Genomic DNA, 27,936 nt, shown 5'->3' with positions numbered 1-27,936 from the left:
GCTCTCTCACAGTGTTTTCTGAAAACAGAGGCTTGAATAAGTTTAATGAATTTATAAAGGCTACTCCCCCTAAATAAGCATTTTCGAGAGTGTACTAAATAATACAATCAACAACAACACAACCCTGATTTTAAAAGCTTATTTTAAATGGCACTTGGTTTGCTTAATCATGTAGGTGCTTTTGAAACAGTCATAGTCCTTGAGGTAATTGCATCTCTGAGAGAAAGATGGGAGGGCTACACAAAATTCCAAATCGTAGTTCCCTTTTCTAATTATGAGACATATGCTCAAAGGTTTGCAATAAATCCTAGGATGTGTTTTCCTTCACCGAAGGCTATCTTGAACATTTATAGACCTGTGCTGCTGATGAATCAGTGTATATGCAGGATCTCTCTGATTCTGTGGATGCAAGGAAATTTTTACTTTACAAGTTCACAAATTCACAAGGTTGGAAGAAACCACAAGGGCCATCCAGTCCAACACCCTGCCATGCAGGATCCCACAATCAAAGCACTTTGTCCAATGCTACTTGGTAATTGGGTGATAAACTACTGGGTTCAGTTTCTGAAATGGATTTTCTTATCCCATTGGTGTCCACTGTTATGAAAAACCTTTCTTACATCCAATTTACTTGTTGTCTGGAAACAACAATCAGCAAAGGATTGTGAACCCTGGATGCAAAGCACTTATACTGAACGGCAAGGCTTTCCATGGATATTCAGAAACTTAAGGAGGTGAAATAGAAAAAATCCATAGCAATAGAGGAACAGATGTTCTCACATCTCCACTGCTGATCTTTTAAATGGGCAGCTTTTGTGATCTGAAAAGTCACTATTTTCGCTATTGTTGCATTAAAGACAGACCTTTCATATTTTTACCCTCTAAGACAGGGGTCTCCAATGGACAGCTTGACTGGCTCACCGGCTGCTGCATAGAAGCTTGTCCGTTCCCTAGAAGACCCAGAAAAAGATTGGGAAGATATTTTCTTTTATTTCCTAGGATTTTGCTCTGTGTTGTTCAGCTGAGTTGATAACATGGGGGGGGGGAACTCAATTTTTATTACTCAATTGTAGATAAAGGTAGTCACTTGTGCAAGCACCAGCTCTAGATGATATATCTTCTACTCTCTCGCCAATATTCCAGTACTTTGTAGATGTAGGGAGACACTAGCTGTTGCACGAGATCTTACAGAAGAACTGCTCTAAGTCTGTTTATATGATTCTGCTTACACAACACTGGATCCAAGCCATTAAACTCCATAAGTCTAGAAAATTTGTCCCAGTGGCTTCTCTCTCTCTCTCTCTCTCTCTCTCTCTCTCACACACACACACACACACACACACACACATGCAGAACTGACCCATGAAAAGTCCTACAGGATAATTTCCATGAGGAGGGGGGAAAGCGCCCTGTGATGGACGAGGGGTTAATCTGCAGCAAGCTCACAGAAACCATGACCAATGGTATCAAAAGTCTAGGAGAATCTCTTTCCTGATACAAATCATCAACCAGGGTGACCTAGACAATATCTTTCCTGAATCTTGGCTGAACACCAGATTTAAGTGTATCTACTCTAGATACTTCGTTTTCATCCAAAAGCACATGGAGAGGTTCATTCATAATGTTTTCAGACATTTTATATGGAAGTATATTGCTAGATAAGTGTGTGCATATGCATGCGTGCACATGGGGGGGAGGCAAAGGTATATGTATAGAACAGCAACTTAGAAATTTAACATTGGAATAAATCAGGATGCTGATTCATATTTTTCTTATTTTCCTCTCATATTTTTATGCAAGAAACTTAACAAATATACATGAAACTATCCTCCCATATAAGCTTGTGATTCTTCTGAAATAGATCAAAGACCACAGAAGCTTATGCTTCAGTGTTATCTGCTAGTTTTTATGGTTCCCAGGGATGATAGCTTCTTTTTTTCTGTGGCAGGCTAACTCAGCTCCCCCAATGGAATTTCTAATGGTACTGAGGCATAGAGATGAAGATAAAACACAGAGTTTTAAGGGGGTCACCTACAACAGTTAAACACTCAATCCCTCGCCCTACCTTATTAAAAAAAGTCTTACTGGATATACTCATACATGAGGTTCAACTACTTCATCAGCTATCCATGCCTACGCTGTTACTTTTTTAAAAAAAAAGTTCATTTTCAAGCAAAGCTGACATTGCCAAAATAAGTCTGGAATGACATGGCTTTTAAACTGTCGGTAGATTCCACACTCAGTGAGCTGTCCAACAAGAATAATGTGCATTGACAACATTGTTTGGTTGGTTTTGCTCAGCTGGCAGAACAAATTTTGTCCTTGCATTTGCAAGAGTATAAAGTAGTCAATCTTTTAAGGACTGTTCACCAACAAATTGCTAGTGGCCTATTGATGTTACTCTTTCCATTTATGTCAATTTCACATCTACAGCAGAATATCTCAAAAAAGCACACAAGTAAAACACATGCCAAAAATGTCAGCATCTGCAACAATGCTTGCTAGAAAACAGTGATTACTACATAGTGGCTTAGAAATTCAAAAAGGGGGGAGGCCATGATTGCGTTGTGGTGCCTCTTCAGACTTCCAGGAATAGACACAAAAATCAAGGCACCATTAGTAACTTGGAAATAAATTCGTTCTTAAGTCAGTTATCAAAGCAGGAAAACAATGAGATGATGCCAGCGTGGCGTAGTGGTCAAGAGTGACAGACTCTAATCTGGAGAACCAGGTTTGATTCCCCACTACTCCACATGAGCAGCGGACTCTGGTGAATCGGGTTTGTTTCCCCACTCCTCCACATGAGGCCTGTTGGGTGACCTTGGGCTAGTAGTCACAGTTCTCTTAGAACTCTCTCAGCCTCACATACTTCACAAGGTGTCTGTTGTGGGGAGGGGAAGGGAAGGCGATTGTAAGCTGCTTTGAGACTTCTTCAAGGTAGAGAAAAGTGAGGTATAAAAACCAACTCTTCTTCTTCATCATCTTGTTTGTATGTGGGAGATCAAGGTACATATGCTCATTCAGACATTCAATTCTTCCATTCCATCCCCACAACAACCCTGTGAAGTACGTTAGGCTGAAGCCTAACAAGCTTCCATGGCAGAGTTGTGATTCGAACACAGGCCTCCCAGTTCCTAGTCTGAAATTCACACCGGATTTCAGTGTGTATTAAATGGTAGGTATAAATAGGGTTTGTGAATAATTTATGTTTGAGTGCATGGATGTCCTATGTGAGCAGAATTTGCATGTGAATGAGACTGCTGTGTGTGAATTAGAAATAGTTAACTGATTTTCAAGAGAACCCACTTAATAAGGGATTTTCCTGAGATCATATAAACTTTGGAAATGAATAACGCGGCCAACTCTTATCTAGTAGTAATTTCTACCTTGGCTTTACTCCCTTACAATCTGGGGGCGGCCCAGGCATTAGCGAAGCAACGCTTTTGTGATAGAGATTGTCAGAATATGTAGACTTTGTTCACTTTTAAGCTTGGGTCTAAACTTTCCAGTACTTAAGATAAACGCAAGCTATTTCAAAACCGCAAGCGCACCAAAAGATAGGAGTGTTTTTACATTAGCCCATCATAACATTTTGCTGTCAGCAATACTGAGGGTCATCAGTATGTCCTTGTGATGCCCTTAAACATGTCCTTGTGCTGCAGGGGTGACAGAGACTTTATCCCATGTGCTGTTGTTTGGTAATTATTATAAAGGGGTTAGAGATGATGGAACAGGCCTCCTCGGGAGGTGGTGGGCTCTCCTTCTTTAGAGGTTTTTAAGCAGAGGCTAGATGGCCATCTGACAGTAATGTTGATTCTGTGAACTTATGCAGCTCATAAGAGGGAGGGCAGGGAAGGTTGCATCAGTGCTCAGCTCTCGTTGCCTTTCTTACATGCCCAGGGTAATGCTAATTGCCACTTTGGGGTCAGGAAGGAATTTTCCTCCAGATCAGATTGGCCAGTGATCCTGGAGGTTTTTTGGCCTTCCACTGGGCGTAGAGCAGGGGTCATTGGGGGAGTGGGGGGGAGGTAGTTGTGAATTGCCTGCGTTGTGCAGGGCATTGGACTAGATTACGCTTGAGGTCCCTTCCAACTCTATGTTTCTATGATGTGATTGCTTCACTATTGGTTATGGTACAAGGGTGTTCAGCTGAACTAGTTACTGTTCTTCTTGTTGGAGACAACATACATATCATTGGAAAAGTGAGCGGAGCCATTCAGAGTAGATACTAGTTGTTGAAAGAAGGTTGCTAAAAGGTCTGTTGTTGAAATGTCTATTAAAGAAAAAGGTAGTCCCCTGTGCAAGCACCGGGTCATTCCTGAGCAATGGGGTGACATCACATCACAATGTTTACTAGGCAGATTAAATTTAAGGGGTGGTTTTCCATTGTCTTCCTCAATCATTTACACTTTACCCCGATCAAGCTGGGTATTCATTCTACTGACCTCGGAAGGATGGAAGGCTGAGTCAACCTTGAGCCGGCTACCTGAAACCAACTTCCGTTGGGATTGAATTCAGTAAAAATAGATACTAGTCATGATGCATTCCTATTCTCTCCAGGATCAGAGGAGCATGCCTATTATATTAGGTGCATTGGAACCCAGGCAAGATAATGCTGCTGCAGTTGTCGTGTTTGTGGGCTTCCTAGAGGCACCTGGTTGGCCACTGTGTGATCAGACTGATGACTTGATGGAAGTTGGTCTGATCCAGCATGGTATGTTTATCAGAGCTTTGACTGCAGTACTGCAGCTTACCACTCTGCGTCACGGGGCTCCTTAAAAGTCTGTTAGCTGTATAATAAAGCTGCCTCTGTTGACTAGGCTGATTGCAGTTTATTTTTCAGTCAGATATAGCCTGTCTTCAGTTTATTGAAATCAGTATGTGCTCACTCTAGGGATTCTTTCTTAAAGCAAACCTGGAGAGTTCCAAGGTGAACAGAGGCAGCAGAACAGAAAAGGGAACGTTAAGCATGCCAGGAAGCTCCCAGCCGTGATCCAATGCCAAGCCAAAAAAAAATGTGACTGAAGATTCTGAGTGGGAAAAAGAAAGCATAAGAAGTCTTCGGGGAACAGCCCCATTGATGGATTTCATATTTTCAGTTCAGGGGACTGGAGAAAGCAGAACAGGGATGCACAAAAGAACCCAGTTACCATTAATTGTTAAATAGCTTTATGTGAGTTCAATCACTGCCATGGGGCAAACACTTAGCAAAAGGAAGGTTAACAGGAAGGGTAAGTGCTGCTGGGGAGAAGTTCAGAGAGGTGAATACACACGAAGGCATGCATCTGCCTAATACTGCATCAGATCATTGGTCCATCAAGTTCAGTACTCTGTACTCAGACTGAGTACAGCCACTCTCCAGGGTCTCAGGCACAGAGAGATCTTTCATATCACCAACTACCTGATTCTTTCAACTGGAGATGCCAGGGATTGAATCTGGGACTTTCTTCTTGCAAAGCTGAGGCTCTATCACTGAGCCATGGCCCTTCCCCATTACTACTATTGCCACCATCACCACTAGTAATAGTAGTAAAGTATAATTGACTAGTCCAGAGAGCCTTACGATCTGTGAATAGTAATTTACTGGTGGTCCCTGGCCCGAAGAATGTACGGCTGTCCTCAACAAGGGCCAGGGCTTTTTCGGCCCTGGCCCTGGCCTGGTGGAATAGTCTTCCTGGTGACATCAGGGCCCTGTGGGACCTTAGGGAATTCCGCAGGGCCTGTAAAATGGAGCTATTTCATCGGGCCTATAATTGAGGACAGCCGCAAGAAGAAGATCCATCTTTACTGGCCTCCCCATCCTGCCCATCCCGCCCCCTATTTGAAATCTGGGGGTTGATCAGCTAATATTTGTCGCTGTGGCACCTATGGTAGTTACGGCCATCTGAGTAGGGTTTTTAATGGTTTTAATGATTATGGTTTTAAGGATGTTTTAGATGTAATCTGTTTTTAATTATTGTTATCTGCCCTTAGCCAGGCTCGCTGGGGTTGAGGGCGGGTTATAAATTTGAATAAATAAATAAATAATTATATACTCTGGGAGCCAGAGAGGTGTAATGATTAAGAGCGGTGGTTTGGAGCGGTGGACTATGATCTGGAGAACTGGGTTTGATTCCCCACTCCTCCACATGAGCGGCGGAGGCTAATCTGGTGAACCGGGTTGGTTTCCCCACTCCTACACATGAAGCCAGCTGGGTGACCTTGGGCTACTCACACTCTCTCAGCCCCACCTACCTCACAGGGTGTCTGTTGTGGGGAGGGGAAGGGAAGGTGATTGTAAGCCGGTTTGATTCTTCCTTAAGTGGTAGAGAAAGTCAGCATATAAAAACCAACTCTTATTATTATTATTATTAGACACAACTAAATCCTGCAAGTCAGCAAGAAAGATGAAAATCAAGCATCTGCATTTTAATTTTAATCAGCGGACTGCAGTGCTAAACAATTAACGATCATTGCGCCCTTCTGCAGGATCAGTGGGAGAGTGTCAAAGATGATGAGCCTTCCATGTTTACAAAAGATTCTGCCTATGACATGCTGTGTGCTTTTGTGAATCATTTATCTTCTGGCTTAAGCTTGTCATTGTTTGAAATATTGAAGCTATGATTCTGCATGACAGAATAATGAAACAGTGAAAAAGGGCTACACTGAAATGATTCTTCGGAAATTCAGCAATGAAATGGCTATTCCTTTCACTCTATCAAAAGTTTATCAGTCTAATAATCTGATTAAAATATTTGTTGTTTCTTCCTGTATGTTCAATAAACTATTGTGACTACTGACTCGACTTTGGTTAACTCACTTAAAAGCTGATTTTAGAACTGATATTTTTGGCAGTGATCTATGTACTCTGAAAGATTTCCATAACTGTCAGTGGAATTTGCTTGGGTCCAAGTGATGGGTGGGTTCTCTACAGCAATTACATAATTTTACTTCTTTCTTTGGAAGAAGGCTTAAGACTTGTCTGAACAGATTGATAGGGTAAAAGTCCGTTAATTGCATTTATCCTCACACAATTTAAGCCCACTTGTGCTAGCCTAGATCAGGTTACAGCAAGTCTGATCGGAGGCAGTAGAGACAGCACCACAGTGGAACAGCAGCTGTCCGGGAGGCTGTTCCCGTACTTCCGTTTTATTCAAATACATTGTTGCACTCAGAGGGCCAACCTAGACATTACATAACCCCCCAAGAGCTTTAGGCTCATCAGGAAACAACTTATAGGTTGTCCCTGGCCCCCGGACTATCTAGCTGTCTTCAACCAGGGCCAGGGCTTTTTTGGCTCTGGCCCCAACCTGATGGAACTCTCTGTCCAGTGAGACCCTATCTCGATTCTGCAAGGCCTGTAAGACAGAGTTATTCCATTAGGTATATGGTTGAGGCAGCGATGGATCCATCAATCAATTGGCCTCCCTTTCCCATCCCCTCTTCCCTTGACCTTTTTACTATCTTTTGGGCCTCTGCCTACAACTATGATGGGCTTCCTCATCTCTACGATTTAAATTATCAAGGTAGTAGGTATAAATTGGATGGCCATTTTAAATTGTATTGTTATAATTTTTGTATTTTAATCTTATATTTTGATATGTAGTGTATGGAATCTATTATTGGAAGCTGCCCTGAGCCCATCTTGGGATGGGAAAGGGAGGTGTATAAATTGAAAAAAATAAAATAAAAATAAATATCATGTCTGCTAGACATTATGCTAGGGAACTATCATTTCCAAGCACACTGGGGCCAAATTCAGAATTGGAGTGTGGCACAGGGATTGTAGGAGCTTTACCTCACATTCCTGAGAATCGGCGTATGGGAACTGAGGGGGGGGGAGGTGCAGGTGAGCCTTCTCTTAAGACCATTCCCCGTACGCCGATAAACAAAAAAAAGCCATTTCACGGCTGTTTTTTTGTTTAACGGGGCCTTTCGCTCCATTGAAAACAGTGAGGCTGCACCTGCTAAAAAGCAGGTGCAGCAACGCCGTCCTGGCCGCTGGTGTCCGGGGCCAAAAGGGCATAGGGAGCTGCCTAATGGCAGCTCTGCCCCTGGCCTGCCCCAGGAATGCCCCCCCAAGCCAGCGCGGCAATTCTTCCCCATTGCCTGCACCACAGAGAGAACGCGCCAGCAAAGAAATAGAAATTATTGTGGGGGGTGGGGAATAAGAACATATGGATTCTTGGCCTTTGATACATATGCAACTCAGAATGTAAATTATTACAATTACCTTTCAGATCTTGGCAAAACATAACCATGCAGTCTAAATCAATTCCCTAGTTAATTAAGCAGATGACAATTTAAAGCAAAACCTGGCTCCAAGCCATAAACATCCTTATCATAAAATTAGATGGATACTCCAGTTCACCAGGAGATGATTTCCTGAATTTATGGGAAACATATTTCACAAACTCACTGAACTGTTTAACCAGCTGATGCTTTCCATACACTGACTTTTGTGAACCACACCACTACTCCACATTCAAAATGTATCTAACACATCCAAAACCTAAGGCAGAGGTATGATATTGGATGTTATTATATTCAAATACATATGCTACTGAACCAGTATATGTTAATTTACACTGCCTGCTACTGAACATTTACTCTTACTGTTGGTTATTAGAAAAGAGCAAGAGTCTAATAGAACCTAGAAGAAGAAGAGGAGGAGGAGGAGGAGGAGTTGGTTTTTTACCACTTAAGGGAGACTCAAACTGGCTTACAAGTACCTTCCCTTTCCCTCCCCACAACAGCACCCTGTGAGGTAGGTGGGGCTGAGAGAGAGTGACTTGCCCAAGGTCACCCAGCTTGCTTCATGTGTAAGAGTGGGGAAACAAATCCAGTTCACCAGACTAGCCTCCGCCGCTCCAAACCAACTCCAAAGTCTAACAACATTTCCGGCAGGGTATGAGCTTTCCTGAGTCACAGCTCACTTCTCGTTTTTATTAGCTATACTCAAAGATAGAATAATCATACTTACACAGTCAACAAATGTAATTTTAGAGCAAATCAATGTAATTTACAATTGTTGCTTATGAATGAACACAGATAATATTCAGGACTAGGGTTGCTAACTCCAGATTGGAGATTTTCAGGTGGAGTCTAGGGAAGGTGGGATTTGGGGGAGGGGAGGGAGCTCAGTGGGATATAAAACCATGAAGCCCACCCTCTAAAGCATCAATTTTCTCCGGGGGAACTGATTTCTGTAGTCTGGAGACCAGCTGTAATTCAGGGAGATCTCCAGGCTCCACCTAGAGGCTGGCAACCCTACTCAGAACTCAGAGTACTGTCCATTTTCTACTTTGTGATACATGGATCAGTTGGCTGTCTTGCAAGCAATGCCAGCTGAAGATTTGCACTGTTATCACCAGATGAAGGTAAGACTGTCATCTATATGGTTTGCTGCATAAAAAATGGTATCATCAGCTACACTCACAGTTATGACCTAACCACCACCTACAAATGTGGAGGACATATCCCTATTCTCCTTGTTTGTTTTGACAACTCTCAAAATGTATGGGCTTGTTGCCAGTCCCCTGATACTGATGATATGATGCCAACCGACTCAGGCATTTCTGCTGCCACAGAAATTACCTGTTCATTTAAATTAAATTTGGTGTCTTCCTGCACATTTCATGATGGTTTAACTCCCACTTTTGTGCTTTGCTTTGAGGGAAGGGGTTGGATGGGAGGGACAGACATGTGGGAGGGAGCAGCCAAAATGGGCGTGGGGAGTGAAACCCTAAGTTAAGAGATATGCATGGAAATGGGGCGAATTTTCGTCGCTCTTGCCTCAAAGCAGTATTTAAATTAGTTCTAAAACACGATCCTAGAACTGTGAGGGAAGAACGAGACAACAGCGAAGTCACGTCTGAAGGTCGGTAAAAAAATGCAAAGGAAGCCTCGAAGCAGTTCAGCAGGGACTGCGAAGTAAATACCCCTGCATAAATGGCTACAATGTTCTCTTCCTTGCAAGTTTATATATCATGTCATTCAACTGCTGTTCAACACCTGGTATTCAACCATTGGGAGAAGTTGTACAGAGATGTGGGGTGAAACGTGCAGATGTCACCCACTTCTACTTCCCCCCTTTTTAGATTCAGATGGCTGTAGATGTCCTCAGTTAGGCATCTGCAGTTAGTAATGGTCTAGATAAGTATGAAGCTAATAAAAAACTAAGCTTATCCTGGAGAAGATAAAAGAATAGTAGGCAAATGTTTAATCAGTAGGGTTGCCAGAAACCAGGTAATGGTGGGGAATTGTCCACCAATTAAGGAGGCTGCCCGCCACCCCTCAATAAGTGTCGTAATTGTGCTGATCGCCCCTCTACAGCCCCACCACAACGAAGTTCTCGCCAGTGGTGAGGGGTGACCTGGCAACCCTATTAATCAGGACTTGGTATTCAACCAGTTTGGTATTCAATTGCCCTTGAAGATCAGGTTCATAGTATGGGGGTGCTTTTGGATACTGGTATTAGTAACAGTGCTCCAGTGGCATTTGTCATATGACCGATAAAATTCTTCTGCCACCTGTCACTCCTAACCTAAAAGAACCAGTTTGAGAGGATGACACACATAGGGGATGACACACATAGCTAGTAACCACAAGGGATTGTTTGACAAAGCAATAAGGCTTCTAAGCAAGTAACGATACCAGAATATGGTGAAATCAAAGTTTTGTTGAGGGGGATAACAGTACATTCAAAAAGTCACAATAATGTCAGACATGTAGAATATTAGCATCAAATAAAACAATGCTCGCATTAAAATGTAATTATTCCAAATACCCTCAAACACTGGTGTAATATGTATCACTCAAGAAGGAAGGCGAGGGATAAAGAGGTAGAACAAAAGGGAAAATCAGACAGTTTGAATTTTTATTGCTGATTGCTTCTGTTCTCATTTCATTATTGAGTTTTTAAGACTTGTTAAGTCACTCTCTGTTGTTTTTTTTAATAAAAGAAATACAAACAAGCAATGACCAAACAGATCAAACCAAACTCCTTATCACACTGGGACTTGATTTACATATTCCTGTCCATAATATCTTTATTTGAGAGTCAAGTTGTGACTTCACTCACACAAGTTGTACCACAAGTAGAACTTTCAGGTCATCCCAAATTCCTTTAAGCACAATGTTTACTTCTCACCTAATTTGGGAAAGAAATGCGCAAAATATAGTGTATACATTTTGGGGCTGTGATTACTACATTTTGGGGGGGCAGGATTCCCTCATTTCATGGTTGCTGTAGTACGTTAAAAAGTTCTGTAATGTTGCTATTACAGTATAGATAACTACTGTCCTGGAGTCAGCAGCCATACAGTGAGCATTCTCTTGCTCTCTCTTTCAAACAAATACACGTGTGCACATGGACAAACAGGTCTGCCATCCTAAGCACTCTTTCCTTGGAGTAACTGTATTTCGATGTTTATGCCCCACTTTTTCTCTGATGCAGCTCCCATCCTCCATTTTATCCTCACAACAACCCTGTGAGGTAGGTTAAGTCGAGAGAGGGCAACCATCTCAAGATCACCCAGTAAGCTTCCATGTCAGAAGAGGGATTCATTTCTGGTTCTCCCAGATCGTAGTCCAACACTCTAACCATTGTACCATGCTGGGTAAGCAAAACTGAATAAAATGGGACTTGATTCCAAGTAGACCTGCTTAAGGTTGTTCTCAGAATCTTTCAAAAGAGGCAAGACTGCAAAATATTCAATTTACAATGTCTGATTCATACAATTAAAGCCCAATATGAATAGTTTTATGTGGCCACACCACGGCGAGTGGTATTAATCTATTTCTACTCTTGGATTTCAAATTTCCTTTATTACTGAGTGCCATTTGTCCAAATGTGGATAGTGTAAGAAACAGTATCTGAGTAAGTCAGTAACCAAACATGGGATGGTTGGCCAGTGGCATATACAAAGTCTAAGTTTCCAGAGAAGCCCAGTCAGGACTACAAGCCCCATCAATTTGTATGGGCTATTCACATTTCAAAAGTAGGGTTGCCAACCTCCAGGTACTAGCTGGAGACCTCCTTCTGTTACAAATGATTTTCAGCCAGTAGATATCAGTTCGTCTGGAGAAAATGGCCGCTTTGGCATTTGGACTCTATAGCATTGAAGTTTCTCCCCTCCCCAAACCCCGCCCTCCTCAGGCTCTGCCCCAAAAATCTCCAGGTATTTCCCAACCCAGAGTTGGCCACCCCATTCAGAATAAGGTAGAAATGGTTCTTTTATGGATCATGAGATTGTATACATGTATGGGACAGGATTGGGGTGTGTGTTACAAATCTATATCAGTTTCAGATAACTTATTCATGGATCCTACAATAAATGTAACTGATAAATATCCATGTCTGTTGATCTTTAATTATCTTTATAATTCCAGCTCACCTCCTCTGTCCTTTCATCTATATCCAGACTGAAAACTGGCAACTACTGAACCAGTATTTCTAATGCTGTTTTTCCCCAATATTTTGTTCATCTGATACACACGTCTTCTGCTTGAGGAATTTGCTCTATGCAGTAAAGTTTAAGTACATTTAAGACACCAAGACAACAAAAAGACCTATCTTCTGCAAACCATTTTCTTATTGGTGCTTTTAAAAAATGGATGTATCAAAACTAGTACATAATCTGCTACGAAAAGACACCCACACCTTTATCCAAGTGTAGTTATACCAAGGTATACGATGGAAAGAACATGACAGCATACCAAAGCCTTTATCAGAATTGAAGCCAAGGGATCAAATGGGTTATCAAAACTTTCACCTCAACAGAATTGCAACGTCCAATGAAAGATATCAAAGTAATAATGGTTAACTAAGTTAGATAAAAATGCATGAAGCACAAGGCTACTCACCAAACTCCTTAGGGACAGCAATGGAGTAAATGCAGTTGTGTCCTATGCTGTAGTTTTTAGGGTAGTTTGGTGATAAAACTGTGCCTTCAGTGCCTGTTGATCGACTTCCACAAGGAGCTGAAAAGCAAAGATGCAAAACAAATAGGGTACTGTAAAATGAAACCATTTGAATATATGTAACACGCATTAAGTTGAATGCATTTTCATTTAAATATATTTTGAGGCACTGAGCAAAATGGTGAAGGGACCATGACTCAATGGTAGAGCCTCTACTTTGCTTGCAGAAGGTTCCAGGTTCAGCCCATGGCATCTGCAGTTAAAAGAATCAGGCAGCAGGTATTGTGAAAGGACTCAAACATTTGAGACCCCAGAGGGTCTCTACCAGTCAGAGGAGACAATATTCACCTTCATGGATTAAGGTTTTTATTTATTTATTTTTATTTGATTTAAAGCAGAAGCCGGGCTCAGGGTGGCTTACAACAAACAATACAGCAATCAACAGACAATAGTGACTACAAAAGCTAAAACCATTTTATCAATCCAATAAAATGTAGATAAATATCTTAATAAATATTTCTAATCAGCTTTGCATAAAAAGACGCCACAATATATACACTGTTGATTTTCTGGTTGCACCTGACTTTGTATAAGTGTGATTTGCAATGTTTCATTGTAAGCAACCTCAGGAGCCTAGTATGATTGATTGTATTAGATGGAAATAGCTAAAGAAATAAATGTTACATATATCAGATTACAAAAGAAAGAACTTATAGGCCTTTTATGCAAGGCTGTTTCCCTCGTGGTCACCCCCGCGACTGCTTTGGGGCTTCACTGTGATTATGCATGCTTTTTCCGTCTGTCAGAGGTCACCTCACTCTCCCCACGTGTTTCTGCGCATTTTGCCTATGTTTTCTGGATGCAGAGCGAGGCAACCTCTGATGGTCCAAACAGGCATGCATAATCAAAGCAAAGCCCCGAAACAGTTGGGGTGGAGGGTGGGGTGACAGCAAGGAAACAGCCATGCATACAAAGACCATAGCAGTTCTAAGAAAGTGCATTATCAAATGATTTACATTTTAATAAATGTTTAAATAGCACAAATTGCTTGTGAAAGATGCACTGAGATTCTGGTAACGTTCACAAAACTGCAGTCCCTCAATGTCTCTGGAAGAAGACAACAACAATATAAAGCCAAAAAAGGGAAAATAACAAATAACCCCCCAAACAAGTAAAAACAGGAACAAACTACAGTTGTTGTTACTGAAGAAATAGGATAGGACTACCTGCAAGCCCAGAGTGTTTTCACAAGTGAGGCTAAACTGTTTTTTTCCCTCTCACACACCATTTATATAAGCACCTGGCTGTTTTCATGTGGGGGAGAAACTGGAAGAGAAAGATTTGCAATGCAAATGATCACAGACTTTGCATTTGCTTTACAAAACTGATTGACACAAGAGCTATTTTAAACTTCATGTGTGAAAAAAAAGGCCATAGTTTCAATACACTGTGGCAAAACCTCAACCCAAAATTTATGGCATGTATTTTTCTGCAGATACAGGGGTCAGGACTTATTAATGCTCTGAGCAGGGACCTGCTGCAAACCAACATATGATGCAACCATATTGTGACAAGTGGTGGTTGTATCTAAAAGTGCATGTTGTCACACCATCACTTTGGCTCGGGTTGCCAGCTCTGGGTTGGGAAATACCTGGAGATTTTGGGGGTGGAGCCTGAGAAGGGTGGGGTTTGGGGAGGGGAGGGACTTCAATGTCATAGAGTCCAATTGCCAAAGCAGCCATTGTCTCCAGGTGAACTGATCTTTGTTGCCTGGAGATCAGTTGTAATAGAGGGAGATCTCCAGCAACCCTAACTTTGGCCCATGTTATATATACTTTGGGTACCTTGGGTGCTCTCCAGAAATGCTTCCACACTGACCTGTATCTCTTGCCAATCCCACAACATACTTTCCTGGGGCCACTACAGTAGAATGAAGGCTCTCTCCTTCATTGGGCTAATCCAATACTTATATTTAGGCATCACATACATATATGGTATGAATTTAAAGTGTTTCTATGCTTTTATAAATGATACATTTATAAAATTACACAACAAAACAGACACCCAACAGATTTATAATTCAGATAGTGGTATATACTATACAAGGCTCTGGCACTTTCTGTCTAAAGGCAAATACTAAACACGTATTGAATGGGGGGGATCTTATTTAGGATTTTAGGTGTACTTTCCTTAGAATGTAAAATGAGGAAAAGAACAAAATCATTTTCACAAAAGCATTAATTCTCAAATGAGGTAAATCTTATATGCAAATTCTGTTCTATTTCTTGAGCTAAACCTATCAGCAGTGAAACTACGTGTCAGATTACATATGGAATTTGCAATAATGTTGAGCATTATTAAAGATTTAATTACATTATCTGGAGACTTGGTCTCATCTGTAAGTATCCATTTCAAGAAAAATTGAGCTCAGAAGTATTTTAGCATAATGCTTATTTCGTGCAAGCTTATGTTGAATCTTTCTACTCCAGGAAAGTTCTGCCAATCTTAATGAGTCACAACATGCCCAGTATTACATTCTGTTATGCCCTAAAGATGCAAATCGAATCATGTACTGCATAACATTGTGTGTGTGTAAAGTGCCGTCAAGTCGCAGCCGACTTATGGTGATCCCTTTTGGGGTTTTCATGGCAAGAGACTAACAGAGGTGGTTTGCCAGTGCCTTCCTCTGCATAGCAACCCTGGTATTCCTTGGTGGACACCCATCCAAATATTAACCAGGGCTGACCCTGCTTAGCTTCTGAGATCTGATGAGATCAGGCTAGCCTGGGCCATCCAGGTCAGGGCGCATAACATTACTGGTCACTTAAGCACACTATGCAGATAGACCTCAGTATGCCAAGTAAGAATGGAAGAAGAGCCCTGCATCTTGGTTTCCAGTGTGGCCAACAGGATACCCTAGGAGGACCATAGGATGAACACATGGACCATCATTACTACTACCCTCCAGCCAAACAAATGTGAAGGTATACTGAATTTGCACATTGATACAATCATTCCTGCCCAGGCTAGCCTGATCTTGTCAGATCTCAGAAACTAAGCAGGGTCGACTCTGGCTAGTATTTGGATGGGAGACCTCCAAGGAATACTAGGGTCGTGACGCAGAGGCAGGCGATGGCAAACCACCTCTAGAAGTCTCTTGCCTTGCAAACCCTATGGGATCGCCACGTCAGCTGTGACTCGACAGCAAAAAAACAAACAAACAAACATTCCTATTTAAGAAACAGTAATCTAAGACATACTGCTAGAGGTTCTGCCTTAGTCAGAAATTGTGACTCAGGCTGTACAGTCTCACGATGAGTTCGCAGATGAGCACTTGTTAATCCAATATTACTTTTGCGAACAGTCTGTATTTTTCAAGCTTCCAGGAACTCTTGTGAAGAGCAAATTTAAGGCATCTCATTACACGGAGAAGATGTTATTTTCCGCTTCATACAGGACCGAAAACTGCTGGGGAAAAATATGCACAACTCAAGTGCAGCAATCTGTTTCCATGCTTCTCGAATGCTACACGATGCATGGAAATGGAAATGACTTGCTATTCTACTGGTTCACTCCCATCCCAGACTACGTGTGCAGGTTCTTCCCGGACAAAATTTTGCTAGTGCTCACCATTATAAGCAAATTATCAGGTGGCTTATAATGCATCTGAGTATACGATTAGAGTTGGAATGTTCACATGAAAGTATTATATGAAGGTTATTGTCTCTTTATTGAGCCAATATTGGCAGTAACAACTAAATTGTCAAGGAAAATGCATTTTTACAAGAAGGTTTATTTCTTGCCTGTATCCGAATTCTTCATTTTTAAGATATTGTATTTTCATATTGCATCATTCTGTATGAATCCTGTATGGGATAGACTGTCCGGCATTTGTGACATAATAACTTGTCAGCCATTTCAATGAGCAGTAGACTGACACAAGCATTTTTTATTTTAAAAAATAATCAAATAAATAAAACACAGTAGATCTCATTAAAAAGAGAATATGCTACGAAGAGGTTTTTTGTTTTGTTTTTGTTTTTTTGCTTTCAGGCTGAAATTGAATTGCAATTATGATCTGAATTATTCTCAGCATGAAATGGAGTTTTCTACCATGCTGAGCAATAAAGTACTAACTTGTAAACAATAGATATTGGTTACGTGGGAAGGTAAATCTTCTGTAATACTATTGGAACAAAGTGCATTTGGTGAAGCTGACAAAAATCATTACTTATTATCCTTCGTCGCGTGAAAAAGTTTAATCTGCACACCTTAATTACACTCTGCTCTTAACAGCGATCATCAAATGCCAAATGGCTTAGTGTATTAGCCTGGTTAATCTTTGCATTTGTTCATATTAGAATGAGATTGTGGCCTTGGTTCATGTCCCACACTTATTACAGAGGCTTCAAGGACATTTGAAATAAAGGTATTAGCCAAAGGCAAATGATACCTAATACAGACAGGCATTCGAGAAATGTTAAAATATATATCTTTTCTTCCATCTTCTATTTTATATTATTTTGTTCTTGTTTCTTTTTTAATAAATGTAATATAATTCCATTTGGCATTCCTTGCCTGCGTTTGAACTTAAAATCTGAATTCTGTAGTGTATGAGCGTGTTATATGCAACTAGAGAGCCAGCATAGGGTAGTGGTTAATGGTATTATATCTCACTGAATTCTCTTTCCTCCCCTAAACCCCACCTGAAAATCTCCAGAAATCTGGACCTAGCAACCCTAGTCCAGAATATTATCTGTTCATTCATAAGCAACAATTGTAAATTACATTGATTTGCTCTAAAAATTACATTTGTTGATTGTGTAAGTTCAATTATTCTGTCTTTGAGTATAGCTAATAACCAAGAGAAGTGAACTGTAACTCACGAAAGCTCATAGCTTACCAGAAATTTTGTTAGTCTTTGGAGGTGGTTTGGAGCTGTGGACTGTAATCTGGAGAACCGGGTTTGATTCCCCACTCCTCTGCATGAGCAGTGGACGCTAATCTGGTGAACCAGGTTGGTTTCCCTACTCCAACACATGAAGCCATCTGGGTGACCTTAGGCTAGTCACAGATTTCTTAGAGCTCTCTCAGCCCAACCTACCTCAAAGGTTGTTGTGGGGAGGGGGAGGGAAGGTGATTGTAAGCCTGTTTGATTCTTCCTTAAGAGGTAAAGAGAGTCGGCATATAAAAACCAACTCTTCTTCTTCTAACCCTATAATTTATGGCAGTACTCTATGGACTATTAAGAGATACCAAGATGCAAGGTAATGAGTGAGACAGCTGAAGGCTGAGCAATGAGTGCATCCTCCTTTTCTCCATTCTTTTCTAAGATGTAACCTTAGATCTGCCTGTTGTCACCATAGTTAACAGGTGTGCTAATTGTGGGTAAAGGGCTCCTGCACTACATTTGAGAATCTGATCAGTTTTGGATTCTGGAAAGGGGCTGACCATTTATAAAGTCACATGATTTATTAGAACAAAACCAGGATATGCTCTCAATTATAAAGTTATTTATAAATGAAGACTGACACCTGGGAGAAAAGTATACACAACTACTGGGCTGGAACCAGTGAGCTTTTCTGCTGTTAAGAAATGGAAATGAAGATTCCACTTTGACTATGATGGGATCATGGGATGTACGTGGGGAAAAACCACCCGGGACTGAGACTTCAGTAAGAAATAGAACTGAGCAAGATCTACTGAAAGAGCAGGCTGGATCCAACCCATAACTTTGACAGCAATGCAATATAAAATCCTTCAAACTTATCTGTATGATAGCAGCATTTGTTCTATGTTTTTTTCTTATTTGCATGTTGTTGTTTGTTTTCCTGACTAAGAAGGACAGGGATATGGGAAGTACACATTGGCTTCTTATTCACCAAAATGGCTTTTTATTCACCAAAATGGCTTTTTATTCACCAAAAGGAAACACTCTGTGCAAGAACACTGCACTCATAGAGGAATGGAGAAAGCCACATGAATGATAACAAATGTCTTTTATCACAGTTGGTGCACAAAATTGTTTACTCCTAGTAATCAATAACCAGACTGAAGAAAACGTCGTACCATGACAGCTGGGTAAGGCTCTGTTCCATCCAGGTCTCCCGTCATCTCCCATGATACAAGTGAGGGTAGAGTAACCTTGAAGAACATAACCCGCATCACAGTAATATGTGACTGTCGACCCCAGTTTATAATCCATTCCAAGTCTTGTGCCATTCATTATATTACCAGGATCAAAGCAGGACTCACGGAGCTTGGCTGCAATCAAAAGAACAATGTAGCTTTAATTTTGAGGATCCAAGAGCATTTTACCCTCATGTCTTTCTTGCATTGACCTGGATAGCCCTGGCTGCTCTGATGTTGTCAGATCTTGGAAGCTAAGCAGGGACAGCCGTGGTTAATACTTGGATGGGAAACCACCAAGGAAGTGTAGGGTTGCTACATAGAACCAGGCACTGGCAAACTACCTCTGAATGTCTCTTGCCTTGAAAACCCTACAGCAGTGGTGTTGCTCAATTGTTATGAGGGCCAGATATTATATAATGTTACTTGGTTGTCCCAGGTCATGCCTCACCAGTCCAGATTGAGAGTGGGGGAATGGCTGGATCATGGGCTAGATAAGAGCTCTCACAGGGCCGGATCCTGCCCAGAGGCCTTATGTTTAGCACCCTTGGCCTGCAGGGTCATCCTAAGCCAGCTGTGACATGACAGAATATGAATATATATACATATATATATACATACACATATATATATACATACACATATATATATATATACACACACAAATATACATACACATATGGTTTACCATCTCAGTGAACTCTAGGCCTAAATCAATGTTGTTATAAAGACAGTTGTGCAGTTTGAGATAAGCTACCTTATCCAATAATGTCAAATTGAAAAAAAAGGGCTCAGAATGTAGTATATCAACAACTGAATAAACAAAATGCCATACACCTTGAATTACTGCATTGTAAGGACTTTGAAGGTTCAAAAATACACATATCAGGGGAAAAACATGAAGACCAGGATACCAGCATTTGCAATATCATCGTGGACGTTTACCTTTATATTCCAAATGGAACCCAGTAAAACTAACAGATCCATCACTTCGAAAAGCCAGATGCATGGAGTTTGAACTGCTTTCTATCCTCTCTGGTAACTTGCTGTCTTGAAAGCTTCCAATTAGAGGACTGTTACTGTCCGGCCCATCATAGATATAGAGAAAGTCATAGTTTGGTTCTATACTGAAGCTGGGAATGTTTAAAAATTGAGAAATGTTAGGTGGAAGATGGCTTGCCCCATGTTTTCTACCTCATAAGTTCTGCTAAGTGGTAAAGTCATTCCATAAGAATGATTTGTCATGCATCTGGGAACTTTGGTTAGTGTTTTCTAACCTTGTCCAAGTCAAATAACATTTTTTGGTAGAGTAGTATGGTCAGTATTGCAGACAGCACTCCACAGAAATAAATTAATAAATTTTAAAAAGCTTGAAAGATTACCATAGCTATATTTTATGCTTTTAAGACCATACTGTATATCTTTAAGACCATGTTTGCATCACTTCTGACATCAGATTTGATGTACTTTTTATTTGCATTTACTTCCACAAACCTTCTCTCAGTGTTGACCATTATAGGTCAAAAATGCAGTCCAGACACCATATTTGCTTTGCTTAATCTATGACATCATTTCAGATACTGAAGCTTACTAGGGGAGGGGGGAATTGAACAAACATCATTTAATAGCCAGGATAGCACTGCTCACCTGAGCCTTATTATTATGTAAATATATGGCTTATAAAATAGATTCTCAATATGACTTTGACATTTTGGCTTAATCTCATGCACACATGTCCTATAAAAAGTTTTAGAAATGTTAGCCCTGTTCACCAGTGATTTAGTTTCGGGGTCAACAACATCTTTTCTGTTGCAGAACACCAATATTGTCCTGAAGTTTCAGCTTTATGAGCTGAAAGATTAAAACACACACACACACACACACACTCGATCTCAGTGCACTTTCACAAGACTGAAATGTTAAATGCTTTCCTCACTAGCCACAAAAGTGCTTCCGTAAATGTCTCAGGTAGCTAACTTTGCAGTGTGGCAAGGGCATACCTTTCCTTAACCATAAGCCATCATATACGCCATCTAAACAAATACTGCATATACACACAAAATAATATAACATAACATTCGAGTGAGCCATAAAAATTATTTAAAAACATTTCAAAAATTGTAACTTACAAATAATATAACTGATGTACCAAGGTAGGTGTCGTCCCCCACCAGCACACCAGACCAATTTGGTTGGGTGGGTGCCATTTTGCTTGGTGCCCAGGGCCATGTCTATACCCAAGCAAACAAGGCTCTGGCAGAACTGCTGGGGGTAGCAGTACAGGAGAAGGCAACAGGCATGGCCCAACATTGCCTCCAAGACCTGTACAGACACCAGTTAAGTCCAAGGCAATTCCACAGAGCTGACAGCCCTTGGTTGACAATCCCCGGGAGCAATGGCAGTGGTGGCCATAGTTCAGAATGCCCAGAAGTGACAATGACATGTTGATCATTTCAAACTCTGGCTAACCAAACACTTACCTGATAAAGGCTAATGATATGACATAGTCGTTATTAACAGTGATAGTCCAGTCACAGTCTCTGCTGTGGGGATAAGGATGAGGGAAATTTGGTGAAAGAATAAAACCTGATGAGCCTGTCAAATTGCCTCCACAAGGCGCTGTGGATAAACAAACAAACAAACAAATAAAACAAAGTGATTCCCAACCATCTTTCATTTTGTTTTAAATCACTCAGACCAACAGGCATAAAGAAGGGGGTATTGGAGTGGAGGGGCTGTGGCTCAGTGGTAGAGTATCTGCTTGGCATGCAGAAGGTCCCAGGTTCAATCCCTGGCATCTCCAGTTAAAGGACTGGGCAAGAAGGTGATGTGAAAGACCTCTGCCTGAGACCCTGGAAAGCCGCTGCCGGTCTGAGTAGACAATGCTGACTTTGATGGACCAAGGGTCTGATTCAGTATAAGGCAGCTTCATATTACCTCCAAGATCAGCTAGTGAGCCTGTCATTATTCTGATTTATCAACAACCACCAGATGCCCTCTCAAGCCCAGATGCTATCCAATGCTATTATTTTCAACAGCTCTAAACAAGACATTTTGGTCACAAAAATTGAGGGGGAGGAGACTCTGAAACCCTTCCAGCCTTTTGAATTGTATTCACATTGCTTGAATTTTATCAACAGAGTGTTACAATGCATAAGGTACAGGGATATCATTTATTTAATTCTGAACATCATCACAGAGGATATAATCACAGGATTTGCAAAATACAGCTATAGACAGATAGAAGGAATTTCTTCTACAAACCTAAAGAAAGTCCCAGGTTTGCAACAACAACAAAAAGGAAAAAAAACTGAAAAGGGGGGAGGATAAAACTCCCCAAAATAATATAGACAATGTCTGTAGCTTTAAAAGTATACCCACTGAGCTCTCAGTGGCCGTTTTGGTTTCAACAAGAACATAAGCCCTGCAGGATAGGACCAGTGGTCTATTTCCAAGTAGTTGGATGGGAGTCCTCCAGGTAATACCAGGGGAGTGACGCGGAGGCATGCAATGACAAACCACTTCTGAATGTCTCTTGCCTTGAAAACCTTACGGGGTCACCACAAGTCAGTTGTAACTTGATGGCAAAATACACACACTGTCTCATCCAGCATCCTGTTTCAGAGTGGCCAACCAGTACCCTGTTTATATACTGTCAACAATAAAATTGATATGTGGATTGAGTGGAATCAGGTCATCAGGACAAATCAAATACAAATACTTGAGTTTACAGATTACAAAGAGAATCTAACATTCCTTCACCAGTACAACTAGGAGGAGGAGGAGCAATGACTGTTACATTGCTGATGATAGAAAGCAAAGGACTGAAAATTTCCCTTCAACTTATTTGGCAGGCAGCCCATGTAATGAATGCCAAAAGAGGATGTAATGATCTACCCCACAGTATTCCTTTGCAAACCCATTAAAATGGACTCTCTGTGTGTATGTGTATGCACATGTGCTCAAAAGTTTAAGCATTGGTGATTTGTAATCACAGTGTCTTTCTCAACAAGCAATATCATTGTGCAAAGCAAACAGAACAATTCATACAATTGCCCTTAACATGACAAGCACACTGCAAGTAAATCAATATAATTGTAACTGTGCTGCAGACAAATGGAAGATTAATGTAATCTCATCCGAATCAGATGTGGAATTAGCATAGTGGTTATTCATTTTTATGGGCATCCTGAACAGTGTGTAGAGGATACATAATTTAACTTGGAATCAAGAAACCCTGATCTAATAACCTGCTTGTACGTGTGAACACACTGTGGTTTCTTTTTCTTGAACAACCACTGGGCAACTTGGTACTGCACAACTCGCATGACTTACCCACAGGGTTGCCAGGTCCCTCTTCACCACTGGCGAAAGGTTTTTGGGGCAGAGCCTGAGGAGGGCAGGGTTTGGGGAGGGGAGGGACTTCAATGCGATAGAGTCCAATTGCCAAAGTGGCCATTTTCTCCAGGTGAAGATCGGCTAGAGATCAGTTATAATAACAGATCTCCAGCCAGTACCTGGAGGTTTACCACAAAAAAGAAAGGCTCTGTACTGTATAGTTAGTAGCAAGCAAAAGAACAGCACAACAAAATATATTATATAAACATGAAAAACTATATTTAAAGTGACAGAAGTGAAAAAGTCACCAAGACAAGAAGCATACAAAGTGTAACAATGACAACTATATTCAATATGCACAGATATATAGAAGAAGTATCAGCCTGTATGTTGAATAAGCAACAAGGTTTCAGTCTTAAAAATGATGTATCAATCTTCACACATTGACTAAAGTCAATATAATACAAAAGAATCTTTTTTTTTTCTTTTTTTATATAGGAGAGTCACAGGCTTGAAAGGATAATCTCCAAGTCATTCCATAGCCATGCAGAGAAAGGACGTGTCATCTGGATCATGTGACCACGTTTCGCTATGGGCTTCATCAGCTACACAATCATAAGAGAAGACATAACCTAAATAGGTGCTATATTGCAGTGGACCATACAGTTCTTCATGAAACTTCAATGAGCAGAGTCTGCTCGTTGAAGTTTCATGAAGCAGGCTGATACTTCTTCTATATATTTGTGCATATTGTATATAGTTATCATTGTTACACTTTGTATGCTTCTTGTCTTGGTGTCTTTTTCACTTCTGTCCCTTTAAATATAGTTTTTCATGTTTATATATTTTGTTGTGCTGTTCTTTTGCTTGCTAGTACCTGAAGGTTGGCAACCCTACTCACCCAGGCCATAGGGTGGCCAACCTCCAGGTACTAGCTGGAGATCGCCTGCTATTATAACTGATCTCCAGCCAATAAAGATCAGTTCACCTGGAGTAAATGGCCGCTTTGTCCATTGGACTCTACGGCAGTGAAGTCCCTCCCCTACCCAAACCCCACCCTCCTCAGGCTCCACCCAAAAAAACCTCCCACTGGTAGTGAAGAGGGACCTGGCAACCCTACCAGGCCCTGTGGCTCCCTACTATTATTCTACTATTATCCCCATTCTGCCATGGAAGCTCACTGGGTGAGTTTGGGCCACGCATGCAACCTCAAGCCTCACATACCTCACGGGGTTGTAGTGAGGATAAAATGGAGGAATGGAGAACAATGTATGCTGCTTCAGGTCTCCACTGGGGAGAAAAGCGGGGTATAAGTGAGGTAAATAAGATGGGGAGGGACACATAAAACGTAGGTTGAACACATGAAGCTGCCTTGGTCCATCAAAGTCAGTATTGTCTACTCAGACTGGCAGCGGCTCTCCAGGGTCTCAGGCAGGGGTCTTTCACATCACCTACTTGCCTAGTCCCTTTAACTGGAGATACCAAGGATTGAACCAGGGACCTTCTGCATGCCAAGCAGAGGCTCTACCACTGAGCCACAGAGGTTGGTTAGTGGGTAAGAAGGGGAAAATCGACAATATGGAAGCTGCCAGAAGGAGAGAAGTAGTGTGGAATGGGGATAAAGGGGAAAGTAAGGTGTTCCATGCAAGTCCTTTCAGGTTCCCTACCATGCAACTGGGCACAGCCCAACCAGGACAATCCATCTCAGCCCAGAGCAGTGTCTGGACTGCACCATGAAGCTGGGCCACACTTTTCCAAGGGTCAGGCTCTCAGAGGGAGGAAAGAACATAACAACATAAGAATTGCTGTGCTGGATCAGACCAAGGCCCATCAAGTCCAGCAGTCTGTTCACTCAGTGGCCAACCAGGTCCCTCTAGGAAGCCCACAAACAAGACGACTGCAGCAGCAGCATCCTGCCTGTGTTCCAAAGCACCTGATAGAATAGGCATGCTCCTCTGATCCTGGAGAGGACAGGTATGAATCATGACTAGTGTCCATTTTGACTAGTAGCCATGAATAGCCTTCTCCTCCAGGAACATGTGAACTCCCCTCTTAAAGCCTATGAAGGAGAGATAGCTGAAGATGAAGGGACAGCAGGAAGGACTGCGTCAGTGGTTGGCCCTCGTGGCCCTTTCTTACATGCCCAGGATCCTGCAGGGGTATTTTTGCCATCTTCTGGGCATAGAGTAGGGGTCACTGAGAGTGGTGGGTGGAGGTAGTTGTGAATCTACTGCATTGTGAAGGGGGTTGGACTAGATCACCCTGGAGGTCCCTCCCAACTCTATGATTCTATGGGGGCAGACACAGGTTGGCTGGCTGGTGGGTAGGAAGAAGAGAAGGACGTGGGAAAAGAGGAGAGGCTATGGGGATTTTCAGGAAAGGAAAAGAGGCAATAGCATAGCGTAGGAAAACAAGATGTTCCCTGCAAATCCTGTCAAGTCTTCCACTGGCGCTACTCTACCCCTCACCCCACCCTCACCAAAAATATTCCTTCAAATTAAGACTTTTTTTTATTGAAGAGCAATTTTGTATTGGGAAAACAATGACAAAAAAAAAACAACCCTGCTGATATAGACAGAAAATCTTGGTTTCTTCTGATCAATGCCAAAGAAGTATACAGTAAGCCAATGTGCCTATGTTTTGACTGTCACAAAGTGCCTCCTAAATTGTAGTGTCGGGAGGATCAGGCCACATTTTGCAATATGGTACACAGAACAGTTAACACATGGTGGGTAGCCACCGATGACAGGCATCAGATGTATTTGATTGCTAATTTTAAAACCCATCCTCAAGCATCCTGCATTTGATAAAAGTGCAAGATAGGATAGCCAGAATCTGTGATAGCATGCAGTTTCATAAAAGATTAATCTGAACAGATGCTCCAGGGACATTGCTCAAGTGAATTCAGACACATATACTGGTAGGAAACTTTAGAAAGGACTATAACACTCATGCATTTTAATTTTAACAGGCAGACTATGATGAGAATTTCTAGAGTTCCTTTGATTTCTTTTTGTGCAATGTCTTTTTACATAGCCAGGAGAAAAGCACATAGTTTCATTAAAGCCTTTGTTCATTTTTTTTTTAAAGAACACATCTGGGGTAATCATATTTTCCAGATCTTCACAGAAAACAAAGCTGTTAGATGTTTGCCCTTTCCAGAACAATCTGATCTCCTAGTCATATTAAATATTTACAAAGTACATTGTCACAACACATTCTTCACACAGAAAGTCTAATAAGGCAAAATGATCAATTTTCATAAAGCCGGATTTCTTTCATGTAAGTTTTATTTTTTAAAATAGCCTTTAACAAGCAATTCTCTGTGTAATTCCAACGGCACAAAACAATTTGGTACTAAATCCATCCCTACGAGCGCTACAGTCCATTTTCTAAAGGATCCAAAGAAAACTGAGCTTCTGCTTAAGCAGCAGGGCTATCAGGATTTTCCTTCTCAACTGAAGCAGATTGAGACTAGGTGTGTATGAATAGCCCCTATATCGGGGTCCCCAACATGGTGCCCCTGGGTGACATGGTGCTTTCTTGGTTTTAGAAAGTGGGCAGGGCCAGGTGGGGCCACTGAATTGGCTGTGCAGGTTTTTAAAAAACGTTTCTTTGGTAGTGGTTGTCACCCATAACACAAGAATCTTCATGGTGTGGCTGAAGGTAAGGTATGGCCTGCCATTTGTGGCTGAGCCCCCACCACATTTTGTCAGAACTCCAAATTTGCCCACAGGCTCAATCAGATTGCGGGCCCTAACCCATCTTGTTTTTTGTTTTTTTTATATATGGTGCCATTCTCTTGTAATTTTGAGCCTTTGCATTCTGCCCATTTTCAGCACTGAGTTCCTGATCCATTTGTTGCTGCAGCCCTTTGAACTAATTTTACTTCATTTGCACATTGTACTCAATTTTTACACCATTTATACACAACTGATATAAAAACACCAAGATTCAAGTCCGATAGCACTTTGAAGACCAACAAGATTCCCAGGGTATATGCTTTCGAGAGTCAAAGTTCCCTTTTATTCATCACTAGGGTTGCCAGGTCCCTCTTTGCCACCGGTGGGAGGTTTTTGGGGCGGAACCTGTCCTCCTCAGGCTCCGCCCCCAGAACCTCCCACCGGTGGCGAAGAGGGACCTGGCAACCCTAACCAGGTGCCTCTAAGAAGCTCACAAACAAGACAACTGCAGCAGCATTGTCCTGCCTGTATTCCAAATCACCTAATAGAATAGGCATGTTAATCCGATCCCGGAGAGAATACGTATGCATGATAACTAGTATTCATTTTTACTAGTAGCCATGAATACCCCTCTCCTCCATGAGCATGTCTACTCCCCTCTTAAAGCCTTCCAAGTTGGCAGCCATCACCACATCCTGGGGCAGAGGATTCCACAATTTAACTATTCCACCCTTCCTCTGCACATCCCCAGCTCCCCCCTCACACTGTTCCTGGGAGTCCCCTATCACTCAAAAGCAGATTTTTTGGAGGAATTTTGGACTGCAGCGGGAGGAAGGGGGCAAGAAAATTGTTCTCCAGTGATGGAAATCCCTTCCATCAGTTG

General features: G+C 41.5%; 1 protein-coding gene across 1 annotated transcript in view; it reads right to left on the bottom strand.

The window, feature by feature from the left end:
• Positions 1–27,936, bottom strand: part of CSMD3 (CUB and Sushi multiple domains 3) — a 712,581-nt gene that overhangs the window by 169,479 nt on the left and 515,166 nt on the right. The window contains exons 29-32 of the mRNA XM_056854045.1: positions 21,513–21,651; positions 19,978–20,165; positions 18,973–19,167; positions 12,847–12,963 (exon numbers count right to left, since the gene is read on the bottom strand). Coding sequence (XP_056710023.1) covers positions 12,847–12,963; positions 18,973–19,167; positions 19,978–20,165; positions 21,513–21,651 — 639 coding nt within the window. The remainder of the gene's footprint in view (positions 1–12,846; positions 12,964–18,972; positions 19,168–19,977; positions 20,166–21,512; positions 21,652–27,936) is intronic.

The sequence above is a fragment of the Euleptes europaea genome, chromosome 8 (genome assembly GCF_029931775.1).
Source record: "Euleptes europaea isolate rEulEur1 chromosome 8, rEulEur1.hap1, whole genome shotgun sequence".
NCBI lineage: Eukaryota > Metazoa > Chordata > Lepidosauria > Squamata > Sphaerodactylidae > Euleptes > Euleptes europaea.
Note: the sequence above shows the minus strand (reverse complement) of the source record. Positions and strands in the feature narration are given on the sequence as shown.